At 38.5% G+C, this 17436-nt stretch overlaps 1 protein-coding gene across 1 annotated transcript in view; it reads left to right on the plus strand.

Annotated features, from left to right (window-relative positions):
- SEMA3C (semaphorin 3C) overlaps window positions 1-15030 on the plus strand; it is a 117825-nt gene extending 102795 nt beyond the window's left edge. The window contains exons 14-18 of the mRNA XM_040061558.2: window positions 1407-1448; window positions 2711-2868; window positions 6186-6253; window positions 9110-9240; window positions 11119-15030. Of these exons, the coding sequence (XP_039917492.1) occupies window positions 1407-1448; window positions 2711-2868; window positions 6186-6253; window positions 9110-9240; window positions 11119-11532 (813 nt within the window). The 3' untranslated portion in view covers window positions 11533-15030. The remainder of the gene's footprint in view (window positions 1-1406; window positions 1449-2710; window positions 2869-6185; window positions 6254-9109; window positions 9241-11118) is intronic.
- Window positions 15031-17436: the final 2406 nt, after the last annotated feature.

Genomic DNA, 17436 nt, shown 5'->3' on the forward strand with positions numbered 1-17436 from the left:
ATAGGTCTATAAACTTAGTTTAGAATTTTGTCATGGCCTTTTCTCTATTTCATAGACAGACTACAAAGAGGAGGATTTAAGCTTCTTTGAGGCAGCATTAACAGTTTTCTTAAGAAAAAGAAGGCATCTGTGTTAGCACTGATAAAGGCATAGTTAGTCTTTCTAGGTCTTCATTAAAGACTTCCTGCTAAAAATGATATATGTGAGTAATACTACTTAAAGCACATTCTTCACCAAGATACTGCTAATCCCATTTGCTGGAACGTAAATTAACACCATGAAGATACCTGGGCTGAGAGGCATCCTCAGCCCAGACCTAGTTTCTGGGTCTCTATGCAGAGACCTTTTTATCTTGAACCCTAAAAATCATGAATTCTGCTGGTGCAGTCTCTGTGGTATCATGGTGTTTAGCTGAGTCTCTCCCAGAGTGCAGGGATGAAATCATGGGCCCTGTGCTAGTTAATATCAAGGGTAGCGAAGAAGAGATCTTCTTCCAGAGTAAAGGAGAGTGTGGCATCAGATCAAATGTTGCATTTGACCTACAGTCTCTAAACAGTTCATGAAGCAGCTCTAAACTTCTCCAAACTTTTGCCAATTCACGTGATTCACAGCCAGACTTTCTAGTCCTGACCTCCCTGCTGTGTTGTGGTCTACTGCAATTAATCCTAGCCCACTGTTATGGCTTTCCTTTGTGACTGAGCAAATGCTGAATCTTAAAAAAATGCTGAACATTTTTATTACCATCGATTTTATCACTTGTTTGGATGAACATAATTACTTCAGGCAAGGAAAGTAACAATTCCTTTTCCAGCTCTTTAATATTTGATTTGGACACAGACTTTAATAGACTGCTATGATGACACACAGTAGTGTACAGTACTGTCTCTGGGAAAGAAACGTTCAAGAAAATTCTTGCCATTTTAAAAGAATCTAGTCATTGATAATCTGAATTTATACGTAGCATGGTAACCAACTATGTAGATAATTTGTAGGAAAAGGATTTGTATTCTTATCTGAGTCATGTGGTAAATATTCTTGAGCTATTTTATGATTTTTCCTTATCACTATCATTAAAGAAAAAACGCTGTTAAAGTAGTGGCTCCTATATTTCTGAGATAGCACAGATCCAGGTCAAGTGTACAAAAACCTTTTATAAGTCTACAAAAACTTTTAAGATACATGTAGTAATAATGTGGTTGAGTTTGAACAGTATATTTTGTGAGACATTAATTGTTTGTATGTCATCTGTTTAGTTCTGAAAATAGCAGTACTTAGTAGGAGTGAGTGTTCCCATTCCAGGATATAAAAATATATAGTTTTCTTAGATATGACTTAGATTTTAGCGACTTTTAAATATTAATTTTGGGACAGAATTCTTGACAATGGTTTGTAACTCTGTCTTTCAGAGTAATTCTCCTATAACAACAATGAAGATTTCATCTAAAAAGGTAAGGCAAAGTGGAATACCTGCCTAGTGCTTATTAACTGAGAAGCAAATTGACATAGATGTTAGAGTTCTTGTGGAACACACTAATTATAGGCAAATTTTCCCTAATGAGTACAGAAAACTTGACTGAAGTTTGCAGGAGCTGTTTATATGCCCTTCAGCCACTAAGATAAAACAATTTCTATTCATTATGTATAATTCCTAATTCACTGAAAGTGTTGGGTTTTTTGTTGTTTTGATTTGCAATTAAGGAATCAAAAAAGAATAAAAGAGGAAATTCACCCTCCCCATTTTTTTCTCTGAAATCCCAAATAGAATTTTTTTTCCTTGGAAGTCTGAACAGTGTAAAAAGGCAGTGTTAGGGCTGTTGGGTCCATGGTGCAATTGTGCATGTTTGCTTAGTAGTAATAAACAATAGCAATAAGAATGATGAAAACAGCTGAGAGGATTTCTACTGAAATGCTTAACACACAAGCTAAAAATGTGTATTCTATGATTTTGCAAGCAAGATGTTGCTCAATATTTTACAAAACTACTACTAAGTAAATACTATTCACTAACTCAAATTCAGTATGCCTTTTCATTTTTATGACAAAAAGATCAAAGGAATTTCAAGGGGTTTTGTTCAATATTAATTTACATTTTTAGAATGATTAATTGTTTTTGAGTAAAACAGTCATTTTGGCCCAGATTTTGGTAATGATCTACTCCCTTTGAACTTCTCTTGCAAAAGCTCTGATTTATTGTGAAAGTTCTCTTGGCTTATTTTTCCAGGTATATTGGGCTATCAGAACCTGGCCATAAGCCTCAACATAATCTCTAGGTTCTACATCTTGTAAATATACGCACAGGAGGATCCAACTAGGAACTCTGCATAATATTTATTAAAGTGACTATGTGCAGAGAAAATACTTAGTTCAAAGGCTTGGGCCAATAATCCTCTTTGAATAAGAACCAAGTTCTCAAATCTGAGCAATATTAACTCAGTCTGTCTGCCCCAGAACAGAACAATGACACTCAATGTCCGAAAAGCCATTAACATTCCCCAGTGTTTCTAGGTGTTCTCTAGTAGCAAAGTGGAAATAATATAAGCCTGTTCACCTGGGAGACTTCTGTTGATCTTGACTTTATATGTATTTTTGTCTCCCCGCTTGGTCTTGAGTTAATTCCAAAATTAATTGCAAGGTTTTTTGGGTGTGTTAGCCAGGTCTCCGGGTGAAACTCCTCCACATCTGAAATAAATCTTCCCACTTCCTCCTGCAGCAACAGTTGTATGTGAGCTCAGATGAAGGGGTCACCCAGGTTTCCTTGCATCGCTGCCACATCTACGGGACTGCCTGTGCTGACTGCTGCCTAGCCCGAGATCCGTACTGCGCCTGGGATGGCAGCTCCTGCTCCAGGTTTTATCCCACAGGAAAAAGGTGAGCAGTGTTAAGCAGTGTTTGCAAGGGAAGATGGTTTTCATTCTGCTGTGTAGCCTGGAGTGTTGTAATGCGATGAAGTGGGATGTCATTCTTTTCATGAGCAAGTACAAACAATACCCCGTAGCTGTTGTGCTTGGAGTTATTCATCACCTGGGACTGTATGCTGCAAGAGTGAAGAGCTTGGCTTTTCATATTTAAAGTAATGAATGGGAAAAAAAAAAAAAAAAAAAAAAAAAAAAAAAAAAAAAAAAAAAAAAAAAAAAGGAAAGGAAAAAAATTATTCCTAATCATAAATATTAATCTTTCCCTCTCACACGCACAAAATCAGGGAGACATTTGTTCCCTTCATTTAAATTAAATTACTTGCTATGGATGTAATTATGATAGCCCTAAATATGGCAAAGGATTTCTCAGGCTGTCTGAGGAATAAAGTAATTTATATTTTTTTGTTCCTCATTTGCTCCTAAGTGAGAAGAATTATTTTCAGGAAAATTTTAGGCAAATGTGATTTCCATGTAGTGCCTGTGTATTTGGGGTTTTTGACATGTGGTTTATTAAAGCAGACAGGGAAAGCAATTCCTGTTTAATTTTCAACAGAACTAATAGTCCATTCATAATCTTATGCAAAACAGGAGTCTCTTTCCTCCTCCCAGGGGTAATATTTAATAGCAGAAGGCTGTAGTGAGCTCTTGTCTTAATAAGATTTCACTTCATATACAAACAAAGCTAGAGAATACACAATGAGGTGTTAGTGGATAGGAGACAAACCTTTCAGATGTGTACTCTCTACAACTACCTGGAAGGAGCTTGTAGCCAGCGGGGTTTGGACTCTTCTCCCAGGTGAAAAGTAAAATGACAAGAGGAAACAGCCTCAAGTTGTGCCAGAAGAGGCTTAGATTGCATATTCTAGAATCACAGAATTAGGAAATACGGTGAGTTGGACAGGACCATTGAGTGCAGCTCCTGGCCCTTCCTGGACACTCCAGGAATTACACTTGGATGTGCCTGACAGCATTACCCAAACACTTCTTCAAAGGCCTGGTGCTGTGACCACTTCCCTGGGGTGCCTGTTCCAATGCCCAGCCACCTTCTGGATTAAAAACTTTTTTTGATATCCAGCCTAAACCTGTGACTGTGCTCAGTGTCTGCGCCTGAGCTGCAGGTGCAGAAAGCCACATACAGTCACTGGGTTTTATTCCTGTTCCCTCATGGAGGAAGACAGTCGACAGAAACAGGCAAAGCTTGGATCTGCTGCTAATAATGTCATGTCCTGGACAATTGTTTTTGTTATTGCAAAGTTTTCTTGACTCAATTCCTTACATCAGATTACAAGGTAAAGCCCAGACTGGCCATGTAGTAATTGGTAACTGCTTTCATTCAGAATATTCAGCCACCAGTCTGCGAACTCATTGTTTGCTACCATGGAACAAAGGTCAGAATATGGGGGAGGAAAGAAAAGAAAAATCCCCAAGTCTTAGGCCACGTAACTCCTACAGTAACACAGCTGCCAAAAGGTACAAGAAGCAGTCAGGTACACTCAGCCTGTAAGTTTCCAGTTTGCCATCCCCATTATATACATCCACCCACCCAGGCTTATTTCCACTGGGGCTTACTTTCATGCTGATATTTTTTTTGCAATTTGCTCTTTATGTCAAACCAAAATAAACACCTCAAACTGTATGGAAAAAGGTCTGGTTTTCATATATGAGGAAATGAGTTGTCTCTTTATCTAACAAGACAGATTATGAAGGAGAAAACATTGGTAATTAGAGCCAAATCCCATTGTCTAGACAGTAGTTTCTGCTGTGTGCATTTGCTTATTTGCTTCTTTTCACACTTCTGTGAATTACTGTAGTTCCTCATAGAACATCAATTTACCCCAAAACACCTTATGGTATTCTCTTTATTTTCTAACCACCACTTTTTTTGTTTTTTTGTTTTTTGTTTTTTGTTTTTTAAATAAGTTTCTAAGTGCTAAGTTTACATTCTCAGAACTGTTTAATGCAACAATGGGCCACCTCTGACAGTGTGGAGCAGCTAGCTCACAGTAGCACAAGAACTCTTGACATTCACTCAGAAATTCTTCATTGCCTTCCTCAATTCATGTAAATAGTTCACAAGGGTTAAGACCCCACGGCTTAAAATGAAATATTTTTGATGGTAAACATAAAAACTATACTTGGAATTTCAGTAATTACTCATTTAAAACATCACCTTTCAAAGGCTTGCTTTTCAAACAATGCAGTGAAGGATCAGGTGACAGGGGATTAGGAGCACTCTCTCTGGGTGTTTGTGCACTACCTGGTATAATGTGGCCATTGGTGTGTCACCCTTCACTCAGTAGTGCTGGAGCTCCAGGGGCTTTTGATGGTTTCTGATCCTCAACTCCTTAGTGCACAGTTCAGAATACAGCTGTTCAATATCCCAACAGCGTCCATTTGCAACAATTTGTCACCAATATATTATTTTCTTGAACTTGATAAATACTGAAGTACCTTACACAATATTTAGCAATGAAAATAATATATCTTAATAATAATAATTTAAAAAAAAAATTGTACCAGCTTTTCATGCACTGAATTTTGTGAGGTTTGACCTCCTAGCTGAGGAGGACTGAAATACCAGAATTCCCAGTCCCAGTAAGCTCCCCAGACAATTTGCTGTAGAATCATGATTTTACAAATGCCATCCAGATTATATAATAAATTCCCTATTTAGAAGTATCCTGATACTCGGTGAGTTTTATTATCTTTTGGAAATAGTCTCATCCCTTCAAGTAGAAGACAGAATAGAATCTTAGCTCTCCACCATTCTGGATGAATACTTCAGTCACTCTGCTACGAAGGTGGCTACAGGCACCAAAAGTAAAGTGCTTGCTAAAATCGAGGTGGGAACATGCTCTTTATCACAGTTTTATGCTGGTGTGTTAAGTTATGAGCAGTATGAATCTCATGTATCTCATTGTTAGCTGGTTGCCTTTATGAAGTGTTCCAGCTGGGGTTTCTGGCTTTGAATGAGCAGAGGTCTCTTTTGTGTATCACCTCCGATCATTCCATCCCTATACCTCCACTGCACAACTGCTTTACCTACAAAAACTGCACCTGTTTTACAGGCTTCAACAGATGCTTCACCTAAATGGTACCTTCACTCCAGCAAGCCTGCCAAGAGTAAAGCACACTCAGTGTAGGTCATGAACTATCCCTAACATTTGATCTAGTAAAAAGAACAAAACACAACAAATCCACAAATAAAAAAGTGCTTATTTTCAGTATAGCTATCTTGGAATAACGTTTTGTTTTTACAAAATATTGCAGGAGGAGCCGTAGACAAGACGTGAGACATGGAAACCCTCTGACTCAGTGCCGAGGTTTCAACCTGAAAGGTACTATAATTTAGAGATCCTCATGCTATATAAAGAACACATGGCTTTCCTTTATATGATTCATCATAACTGACATTATTGGTATGGTTTACTGGTAAAGCATAATTATTTTCCAAGTCTGAGTTTTGTTTTGATTTGGTTTTATCGTCTTTCCTCGCGATTACATGAGATTTGCACATGTATGATAAAATGATGAGCTGTGAAGTAGATAGTTCAGCATACTTGAATTGAGAAGCTGACAAAGTTGACTAGAAAAAGGTAAAGCTAGTTTGAGGGCTTCTCTACCTCTGTTTCCCTTCAGTCTTTATTATTGCTCTTTCATTCATTTAAGCTTTGGACCTCAGAATTTTTCTGAATATTTGATCCCATACTGAGTTTTAGAGCACGCCTTTCACCAAACAGCAGGATCTAGGCCAGCCTGTCTTTTGATTTATGATTATTCTCTTCTCCCTTTATATGGGAAAATAAAACCAAACAAACAACTATTCGAAATTCTCTTATTTCCAACTGTGCAACTGTTTAGTCAGCTTGGCATGGTGAGGGTGCCCAGGGGAGCCAAGGCTTTGCCCTCCCAGCTAGCATTTTCTCCAGATTGATGAACAGTCAAATATGCCCAAAGTCAAGGACTAAATGCTTATATAAAGGTAGCTCAATCCTCTTCAACCCCATGCATGTCTGAGCTAGATAGTGGCAATGTATGCCATCAGACCAAGAGCACACAGAGAATTATGCTCCTTTCACCTCTATTTATGAGCCTGAATTTTGAAGTATGTTCTAATCTGTACCACTTGGAAACCAAATAATAGAGCTGATTGTAAGTGTTTTTGAAGAACAATGCTTTAAAAGTTACATGCAAAAGGTTCTGTTAATAATAATTCTGCTGAAATAATCTCCACTGGTTGTTGGAAGAATCTCCTGGATGAGAAAAGACCACAGCAGTCAGCTGGGTATAGATCCCTCTGCTTAAATGAGCCTTTCCCCATGAGTGAGTATTAGCTCACTGATATGAAACTGAAGAGCTTGAACAGGTAATTCCAAGAGATGACCCCAGTGTTAGAGAATACACCTGAGCTCTGAGAGATCCATGTTGAAGCAACTTGAGCTGCCTGTTTTCCCCTGCAGGGATGTGCTGAGGCCTCCCACCCATTGTCTGTCAAGGGTGGGTGTCTCCTCACTCCACTTTGGAAAATGTGAGAATGTCAACTGTCTGCATTCTGGCCTGAGGGGAAATAATTGTTTCAGCCTTAAAAGTCTTGTGAAACAGGTTTCTTGTTTTCCAGCCACTTTTGTAATGAGGATGTATTTATAGGTTTATGTATTTTAGCGTCTTTGCAAAGGAAGTTTTGGTAGCAGTAGTGGGATGTAGAATAGGTAGATGGCAATTGTTTCCCTGGAAAAAAAAAAGATTAAAAGAAAGAACAATTTAGACCCTTGCAAAATATAATTAGAGCCATTTATAGCAAAATGTCATGTTTGACAATGACTATGTTTGGGGGAAAAATTATATCTACCTAAAGGACAAAAGAGCAGAGAGCAGAGCAAAGTCAAGGAATCTTCCAAGCTCATAGAGAGCCATAATGCTGAATGGAAGTCTTTTAACATTGTAGACCTCTAAGCACATATAAACTCAACATTTTTGGCACATTTTATTTTTAAATAAATCATCAAGAACTAAGCAATCTTGTAGGTTTTCTTTTCACATCTGTTTAATATTGTTATGTTTGTGTTAGCCCTTATAGCCATTACAGAAATACATTTTAAATGCAAAGTATTTCCATATTTTTCTCCTAAAAGTTAGAATTGGTTTTGGTACAACTTCCTGAATGTGCTGAAGGACTAGAACCAGGCAAAGTCTCCTTCCTTCAGGAGAGTGGATTTCAATTTCACATATCAGTTGATGAAAGAAGCTGAAAAGAATGGGAGATAAAATAGAGTCTAAGGAAAACCAGTCTTAGGACTGTGCAAGAACAGAGTCAGATTATAGACATGCAGACCTCTTACATTTGCAGTTCTTACATTATTTTGTATCCATTCCTCTTTTCTCAAAAAAAAAAAAAAAAAAAAAAAAAGTATTTCATATATGAGGCAATATTTTAAATCTGGAAGTGCTTTGTTTTCAGGATAAATTCTATGATTTGGACCAAGCAATAAGCATGCATAAGTTCCTACTGGTGACTGCCAATTATTCATCTGTCGAGACTCTAAAGGGACACAAGTCTAAGTGATGACATATGCTCAGCACTTGCCCAGGTGTGGCTGGAGTGCTATAAATCTGTCTTTCTCTCTGTGGCTGGCCTGTCTACATACTCATCACATTTCAGGTTGAGAGCCAAGTCCCTTCCTTGTGCTGGAAGGGAAGCAGAGGAGCGGGAGCCCAGCCTGCCCTCTCTCTCCTCCCTGGGATGCTGCACACAGCTGGAGTAGCTGGAGCCTTCTTTAGGGCATGATGCTTTATTTTGGTCATACAGCTATATTCCCCCAACTTATAAATGGTGAAGTGTGAAAAAATATATGAAATACTTCATTCTCTTTTGGAGTAGTAGAGAATGAGATAATCTCACAGAAAAATATCTCTGAGCTCAGTTATTCCATCAGCAAAGATTACCAGCCTATATAGGTGCCCTAATTTCTCAGAACAGACCATGTTATTCTGAAAACATTGGTGTGGTATTTGAAACTGAGTGTGCTTCTTCACATTTCATTTATTCTCTTTGAAAAATTTTCCCAAAAATTATTTATTTTTGGCCAATATCAGAATCAGACATCATTTAATCTGTATTGCAAAGAGTTACATGTTTTCTTAATGCAATCACCATTCACAATATCTTGACCTGTTTTCTTTTTCTTTCTTTCTAGCATACAGAAACGCTGCAGAAATAGTTCAGTATGGAGTAAAAAACAACACCACCTTTCTGGAATGCACTCCTAAATCTCCTCAGGCTTCTATTAAATGGCTGCTACAGAAAGACAATGACAGGAGGAAAGAGGTGAGTAATGAGAGCAGGAGCTCTGGGATGATCCTCGGTCAGCATTACATTCCCTCCCCAAACAAAGGCGAGGGACAGTTTGTGTGTTTCATCAGGCAGTCTGGATGGAGTGACGCTGGAGAATTTGTGTGGATGCAGGACAGTGACCATCATTTACTCAGATGAATAAGGGCAGACTCAGTACATCTGGGACTTCATCCTCAGTCCCACTGATTTCTGTCAGATCAGATCAGCTACCAGAAAATTAAAGAATCTTTGCTTCACACCTTACTAATTGCAAACTGAAGGTTTGCAGCACTCAGGACTTCTTCTTGATCTAAGGAAATAGGCACAAAAGCAACGACTTGTATAAAGTTCAGGAAGAAGTCAGCATGCAGTAGCTCCTCTGTGCTATTGAAGAGATAAAAGGCAAAAGTGGGGGAAATGTGAAAGGTTTCTATAGCAAGAAACTAGCCCAGGCTAAGAACATGTATTGACAAAAGCATTTCCTCACCATGGTGCAATCACATTTTCCATTACTGCACTCTCTAAGGCTCTCGAGTTTCAGCACTGTAATATACAGTATGATTGTTTATGGGGAATGTGCCTTCTTTAAGTAATATAAAAGGGAAAAAAATCCATTTCAAATCCAAGGCACTTACTATATGAATAAAGAGAAACATCTTTCAAAAGGAACTTTTAAGTAATGTAGTGTCGGTTGATAGGTTATAAATACTGTAAAGTATTATTCTCCTATCAGGCCATTTTACAAAAACAGAGGGGACTTACAAATGTCTCACTGAGTTTTCTAACTATTGAAAGACTCAAGCCATGTCCTGGCAGTAGGTGCAATAGGTGCAATTCTTTAACCCATTGCTTCAGCAGAACATCTCTTTTTTGTTCTTATGTTGAGTAACTATTTTAGAATCAATGTAGTTTCTAGGTACAACAGGCAGAATAAAGCAATCCAAGTGTTAATTAGTTTTCAAGTTCTCATATTTCTGGAAATCTTCCACAACATCTACAAAAGTTTGCAATAGCAGAATACCATAATAAGTAAATTACTTCCCAAGAGAATCAAGTATAATGCAAAGTACAGTAGCAAAATAGAAAAACCATTCAGAAAAATACCAGCAGTGGTTTCCTTTCATAATGGATTGAACTAGCAATTTTTACTTCATGCTGATATGCAAAGGGACATCTGCACATTCATTTATAATTGTATGATAACAAGCTCTGGTAACTTGCTTCTTTCAGATGATGTGACCATCTCCTGGGACAGTGCAGAGTCTGAAGCCAGAAAGGAAATAGGAGAGTGCCTGTGCTCCTGGTTAACATGGAGCCAAGTCCCATTTGAGACCACTGTGGTGATAATTTTTAAATGAGGCTACAGACTCTGCAGAGCAGATAGACTTCATCAGCAGAAATCTGCTCAAAGTCAAAATATTTAATGAGAATCCACCTTGAGTTCAATGCCAAATTAGCCTCCCTGGTCCTGCACGTTTCTTCCACTGAGTCTCAGCAGCAAGCTCTTGATGCTGAAAGAGACATTCTCAGGAGTGCAACAAGGCAAATAAAAGTTCAACTCTACTATTTGAACATTATGAAAACTTTCATTTCATGTGGTTTCCATATTTTCATCTTTGTGTGCATCCTGATCAAATTTATTCTAACATAAGAAATAAAATTATTTATGTCATTTTCTTCAGCAATACTTGACTTCCTTGAGGTAAGCTCTCTCCTAAAAGTAGCAATATTGGTGGTCTCTTGAAGATAATTATATAAAAAATTGAGTGACTTTAAGAAAGAAACATTTGAAGCGAAGCTTCCCAGAAGGTCCAATACTCTGTTGTTCCATAAGCTTCCCTAAAAGGTTCCTTCTGCCTTTTTTCTCTCTAGGTCAAGCTGAACGAGAGGATCATCGCTACTGAGCACGGGCTCCTGATTCGCTCTGTGCAGGACAGCGACCGGGGGCTTTACCACTGCATCGCCACAGAGAACAGCTTCAAGCAGACCTTGGCAAAGATCAACTTCAAGGTGCTGGATTCGGAGATGGTGGCCGTCATGACTGACAAGTGGTCCCCTTGGACCTGGGCCAGCTCGGTGCGAGCGCTGCAGTTCCACCCCAAGGACTTTGTGGGGGCTTTCAGCCACTCCGAGATGCAGATGATTAACCAGTACTGCAAAGACAGCAGGCAGGCAGGTCAGCAGAAGGAAGAATCCCAGAAGATGAGAGGGGACTACAGCAAACTAAAGGCCCTTATCAGTAGCAGAAAAAGTAGAAATAGAAGGAATCAATTACCTGGATCTTAATTTTATTTTGTAGTAATAGATATTTCTGTCCTCAGTGTAGGGGGCTTATATTTGTCTATTGAGAAACAAATTTGTGCAAATCTGATAAAAAATTAAATGAAAACCCAGCAAGCCTCATAAAAGATCTCTCTCCCAATTCAGTGCAGTGTAACCTAACTAAAGAAAATAACTCAGAGCATTTTATTTCCTGTGTGCTTAGCGACTCTAGGCTGGGCTCTGTCCTAGAAACAGCACTGGGTATTCATCTTAAACCAGATTCACTTTTAACATCTCAGTATTTAATTACAGCTGAATAGAAATTTTACAAAGTCAGTGCATTGTCTTGCAACTCTTGAACTGTACCAAGACTGGTGGTGAAAGAATCTGGGTTAAGATGCATACTTAGAGTAGGATGGTACTAAAATTTCCTTGCACTGTGTTTAAGAACATGAGTTTCTTCTTGTTTACTGCTCAGCATTGGGTTTACAGCTTTCACTCATCGATCAAATCGTGTGAATGCATGCAGATAGGAAGCAAGTAAAGTGTAGTAGAAATGTTTCGCTTGCTCAGAGGTCAAATGAAGGAACAGAAAGAAGAAAAAGAATTTATGCTTTATCAGAGTAAGCACTGATTATTGTGCATAGTATGAGTTGTAATAAATTAATGAGTTCTGGAATGTAACTTAAAATATCTCTGCTCATGTTGATTTTTATTGAAATAGGGTGTCCTATAACACTACATAGCTTTATAAGCAGCACAAAGGTAACATGAGAATGTTCATTATACATACAATTTTGAAAAGCACCTATGTGACTTAGGTATTTTAGCTACTTCTCAAAGGATTACACTCCAATTTCTTTTCAAAGGACAGAGTGTAGATATACTGTATAGTGTTTGTTGAGAAATGAAAAATATAGATTATCTTTATTCTGTTCCATGATTAAATTGGAACTGGTCTGCAATGTGGAAACAAGTCATAAGTGTCTTTGAAAAATTTAAAACATTATTTTTTCAACTGTTTTCTCAAAGTTGCAAATATTTTAACTAGAATTTTCTAATTAAACCATTCCCATTTTCCAGTCTTTGTACCCTTTTTCTTTTCCTTATTTTTTTCCCCAATTTGCTCGTATTTTCAGTTCTCTGCTGAAAAGCAGATCAGGAGGAAAAAAAAAAAAAAAATAGGGAAAAATAATACTGAAAAATGGGTTTGGGTCAAAAACCAAAAAGGATAACTTGAGAGGCATGTACAAACAGAAATCTTTAATTTAAGAAGCAGCTGTCAGGTCAAATGAAGCAAGTTTTGTTGAAAATTGGATGAGTGTGCACCAAGCCATCCTAGGAAAAGCAATCATTTGAGATTTTTTTGAGCAACACAAATGCCAAAAAGAGGGACAGGTCATCAATCCTTTTACTATGTAAGTTGTTCTGGAAGCCACTGAGTCTGTTCGAAACAGTAACAGGGATTAAAAATGTAAGAGTACCTTAGAAAAATCACAATTATTTATGACATTATACAAAAATGTAAACTGATGTTCGGCTCAAAACTGAGCTATGTTAAGTTAAAATTCTGCTTTTAATAGAATATTCTGGGAGCAACTCTGCAGGGCATGGGGAAACACTTCTGGGTTTGAGCCAGTGTGAATTCAGTGTAGTGCAATGGAATTAATACTGGTATTTACCTGCATTTGGTTGGATTGTTATTTATCACCGCTCAGGATAGCTGGGAAATGAGCTCTGATCACGCCTTTAAACAGTTTCTAAGTCCCCTTTGATGCTGGTGAGAGCCCTTTGAATTTAATTTGTGTTCCTGATTATATGTTGCCATCTAGTTAAGTGCTCTCCATACTCAAGGCCTAAACCTGTATTTGTGCAATATTTCTGCAATAGTTAGCCATTGATAACTAAGGTCCTCCTTATGGAAACCATCAGGAAACTTTCTCTGGCCCCCATGAGATTGAATTTGGCCCCAGGAGACGGCAAAGCAGATTCTGTAGGTATCTGGTTTGGTTGGTTTGTTTGTTTGTTGTTTTTTTTTTTTTCCTTAATATGACTGACTTCAGACTGACTTCTGAAGTGTGTAAGTGACAAACCAAAAATTGAGTGCCAAGAGATAGAACTACCTCTTGGAATGACACTAGTGCATGTCCTCTCTATGCTGCCATGCTCTTCCTATCTCCCCAGCAGACTCACTGCAGAGTTAGTGTGATAGTAATGTCTCTTGTGAGGATCATAATTGCTTCCAGATGGAATACAGTGATTAATAGATATTTCAGGGTACAAATTTCCCTTTAAGTGGTTAGGTACAGTGATATTTTAATAGGCCCCCATTAGGCCTCAGAAATTACAGTTAACACTGTTTTCTAATAGAATATTGGCAATAAAGGGATTCCGTTAAAACAATCAGCATAGCTCAGAGTTTCATATGATCATAAAATAATATTTTTAAAGCTGCTTCATGTACCATTATTATGGTATGACTGTTTAAGGGATTATACTTAAACTAACATTTTTCCTGCTGCATGAGAACTCCAGTATATAAATATAATAAGCTTCTGTCAGTGCATTACTGGTCCAAGCTTCCATGCTTTAGGAGTCTTCCTGCATGTATAGAGAAGTCAGGAGCCAGATGCTCAGCTGGTATAAACTAATGTAACTTCCTTGCTGTCCTTATAGCTACTGGGGTTGGTACCAGCTGAGTGTTTGGCCTTAAATGTACAGAATAGACAAACTGCCATTTTTGTTTAAAGTAGCCCTCTACTGTAGGTAACACCAAAACTTAAGACTGTAATATTATTTGTGCTATTTAATACTTCCTGTTTTGAGGATTTCTAAATAATGTATATAATTTTATTCCTTAAAAAAAAAAAAGCAAAAGCAAAATGACCTCTAGGAATAACTTCACCAAATGTAAAGATATGTTCTCTGCCAAGAACTTCACTGTGTATTTTTTTTTGCCTTTTTATTTTGTGTAGTTTGTAAAGTTTGCAGAAATCTTGACCTAACAATGTGTTCTTTGCAATTATTGTTACTGTAGATATACGTGTTTTATTAAGAGAATCTTGGTTTTAAAAGTGTAGGTATGTGTATAAGTTCCTAGCATGATGAAACTGTCATGACAGTGAATATGCATCATATAGTGTGTAAGAAAGAACAAAATGTAGTTTAACATAGTGCTATTTAATTGAGTATCTAAAATGCCCAACAAAATAAAGTGTGTTGCAACGTCTCAAAATTTTGAAATTTGTTGGTTCCCCCCTTATGGAAGTGCATTAAAAAAAGGAACTTTTGAGGAAAAGAAAAGAACCTGAAAAGGGAGCATCAGTTTTTGTAGCTGATCAGTTCTGGGCTCTAGACTGAAGCCCCAGTCACAGAGATAACAAGGAACTCATGAGGAGTCAGAGATTAATTCTTTCACAGACTATCCCATATAAGCACCTTGCATAAAAGCAGGTTACTTTTCTTTTATTCATTGTTAAAAGGAGAAGAAAAAGTTCGTTTTCTCCTAGCAGTATAAAGTAAATCAGAAATGTCTGACTAAAAAAGGGGAGTGAAGTGTAAAAGCTTTTTTCTTTTATTACACTGAGGGAAAAAAAAAGAAAACTACAAAATACGCAAATAAAAAACGCACAACACCAAAGCAACACGTACTGTGAAATCCTGATTCTTTCAGCTGAGACTCCTGGCGTTCCCTAGGCATCTCTTCAGAGAGGACAGGTTGCTGGGGCTGCACCACAGGGAGTCACAGCTCTTTCCCAGTTTCCTGGCTTGTTCTTGGGGTGAAATAACCTTCCTGACACCTACAGTATGCTCCTTTTCCCTGCAGTTATCATCCAAGCCGTGTTATTGCTGCTCTTCTTACTGGCTGTCTTTCCAGATGGGCTTTGTTATAAATAAAATCGACCAAATTTAAAGTATCAAAATTTAGAAATTTTATTATGAGACAAAATATCAGTCTCGGAAAGCCACAATTTAAAAGGACAGCGCCGAGCCCGGGATCGGTGCCGGGTGAACACGGGTATCAAGCTCTGCCAGCCTGGTATCCCCCCCAAGTTCACAATTTCTGGTCTCCGGCCACCCCTTTTTATACACAAGATCGCGGAGTGAAGTCCGAAATTCTGACGTTATCCTCTCCGAGGCGTCTTCATTAATTATTCAAGTCCTGGTATCGGAGGTCTGAATAGACCGGTAGGGTGGAACAATGCCGCTGATGGCCGAGCCCGGGTGTGTCGTGTATATGTTAATTTCGGCGGAGACGAGTAGAGATATCCATCTGAAGTGATTATCTTGGTCTCCGGACTTGTATCTTCTTCTTCCGTGGTTTTTTTGTTTCTTTTCAGGGATTCCCGGCAGCAATAGTTTCAAGGCCCCCTCCCTGGTAATTCCAATCATACTTTCCTCGTGTCCCTCCTGTGCTTCCCAAGCTAGGAAATTTTCTAATTTTGGTTTCTACATTTTACCCTTACTTATGTTCATTTGAGCACATCTTTAACATTCATATTTTATACGGTTCAACATTTACCTTTTATAATTTGATAACACGAATTAACTTTAGCACATTTATTACAGGCTTTAACAAGAAAGCATAGGTTCTCTTCAGTTCTTTGGGATAATAATTGAAAATTAAATGTCACAAATACTGGCCTTCACAACAAGGTTCTGGATCGTTAAACCTGGATTTTGATTTCCCTGATAGGTAGGTAGCTGCAAGGCTTTAAGAGGTTAGAGTGGATAAGGTGACCTCACTCCAGGATTTCCGTATTGGCTGGTTCCTAGATGTGCTGATATTGAATACTTACCTGCGCAGCACTCAGACCAGCCTGGGCCAGAAGCTGAGTTTCCAAGCACTCCCACATGCTGTAGGAAATGTTTGGATAAGGTTCCAAAAAGATAGAGATTTACAGTTTTACACTCTGAGAAAGCTTTCCCAGGTCTGAGCCTCTGTCCATCCTGCTCAGCTGTCTTTTGCTGATCTTCTTCCCTGACTCTTTTGCCCTCTCCTGCAGAGTTCAGCACTTAAGGTTTTGATTCCTTGGCTCTGAGCAGCGGCAAAACAAGACATGGGACTTCTCTGGACATCAGATGTGAAAACTCTGGGGGTCTGATGCTTCTCTCTTGACTTTCAAATGTCTGTTAGATCACATTTTTCCCTCCGTTGAGAGCTACTGCTTTTTCTATGGTCTCCCTTCTGGTGGCAAGACCTTTCTCGGTTTTCCCTTTGAGTAAATGCAGGATGCAGAATTTAGGCGCTTCCTCATAGGACTGAGCAGTATCAATTACAGCCTCCTCCAGGCAGCCACAGAAGCCCAGAGGTGACCAGTGAAAAATGTGGCCTGCGCAGCCAACACTGGTGTGGCTCTCAATGCTACCAGATTATTGTTGCCTCTGGAATTAATTGTTGCCTCCAGAATGAAGTCAGCAGATGTAATTCTGTTATGCAGGCCATAAAAAAACAGGTTGTGGCATTGTGGCTTTTGCGAAAAGCAATGGGCTGGGTCTCAGGAGACCAGTGCTTCTTTATCCTTTGCAATGCAAGGGGCTTGCTGAGACCGCCTCTTGCACCCCAAGTGACATCATGTGCTATGAGCCCAAGTACAGCTACACACAGATACTTACCAAATTCAGGTCCCAGATATACATGCAATCATAGAGCTACCTGCATACAGAGGAGCTTTTCTTTCTGTGAAGTACTCATCTTTCTTTAACATGAATGTGTGTCCTCCTCTGTTTCCACATGGGCAGAATCAGTCCTCACAATCCCAAGATCAACAGCTTGTAGGTATTGCTGTTACCATCTCTGAGAGCATTTTAAAGACAAGTAATTATTCAACAAAAGTTCTTCTATCCACCCTCCTTTCCAATTTACCTTCTTCTGTACCATCTCAACAAGAAATTCCTTTTAGCATCAGGAGGCTAGCACACTGTAAG

The sequence above is a fragment of the Hirundo rustica genome, chromosome 4, assembly GCF_015227805.2.
Source record: "Hirundo rustica isolate bHirRus1 chromosome 4, bHirRus1.pri.v3, whole genome shotgun sequence".
In the NCBI taxonomy this organism is placed as follows: Eukaryota; Metazoa; Chordata; class Aves; order Passeriformes; family Hirundinidae; genus Hirundo; species Hirundo rustica.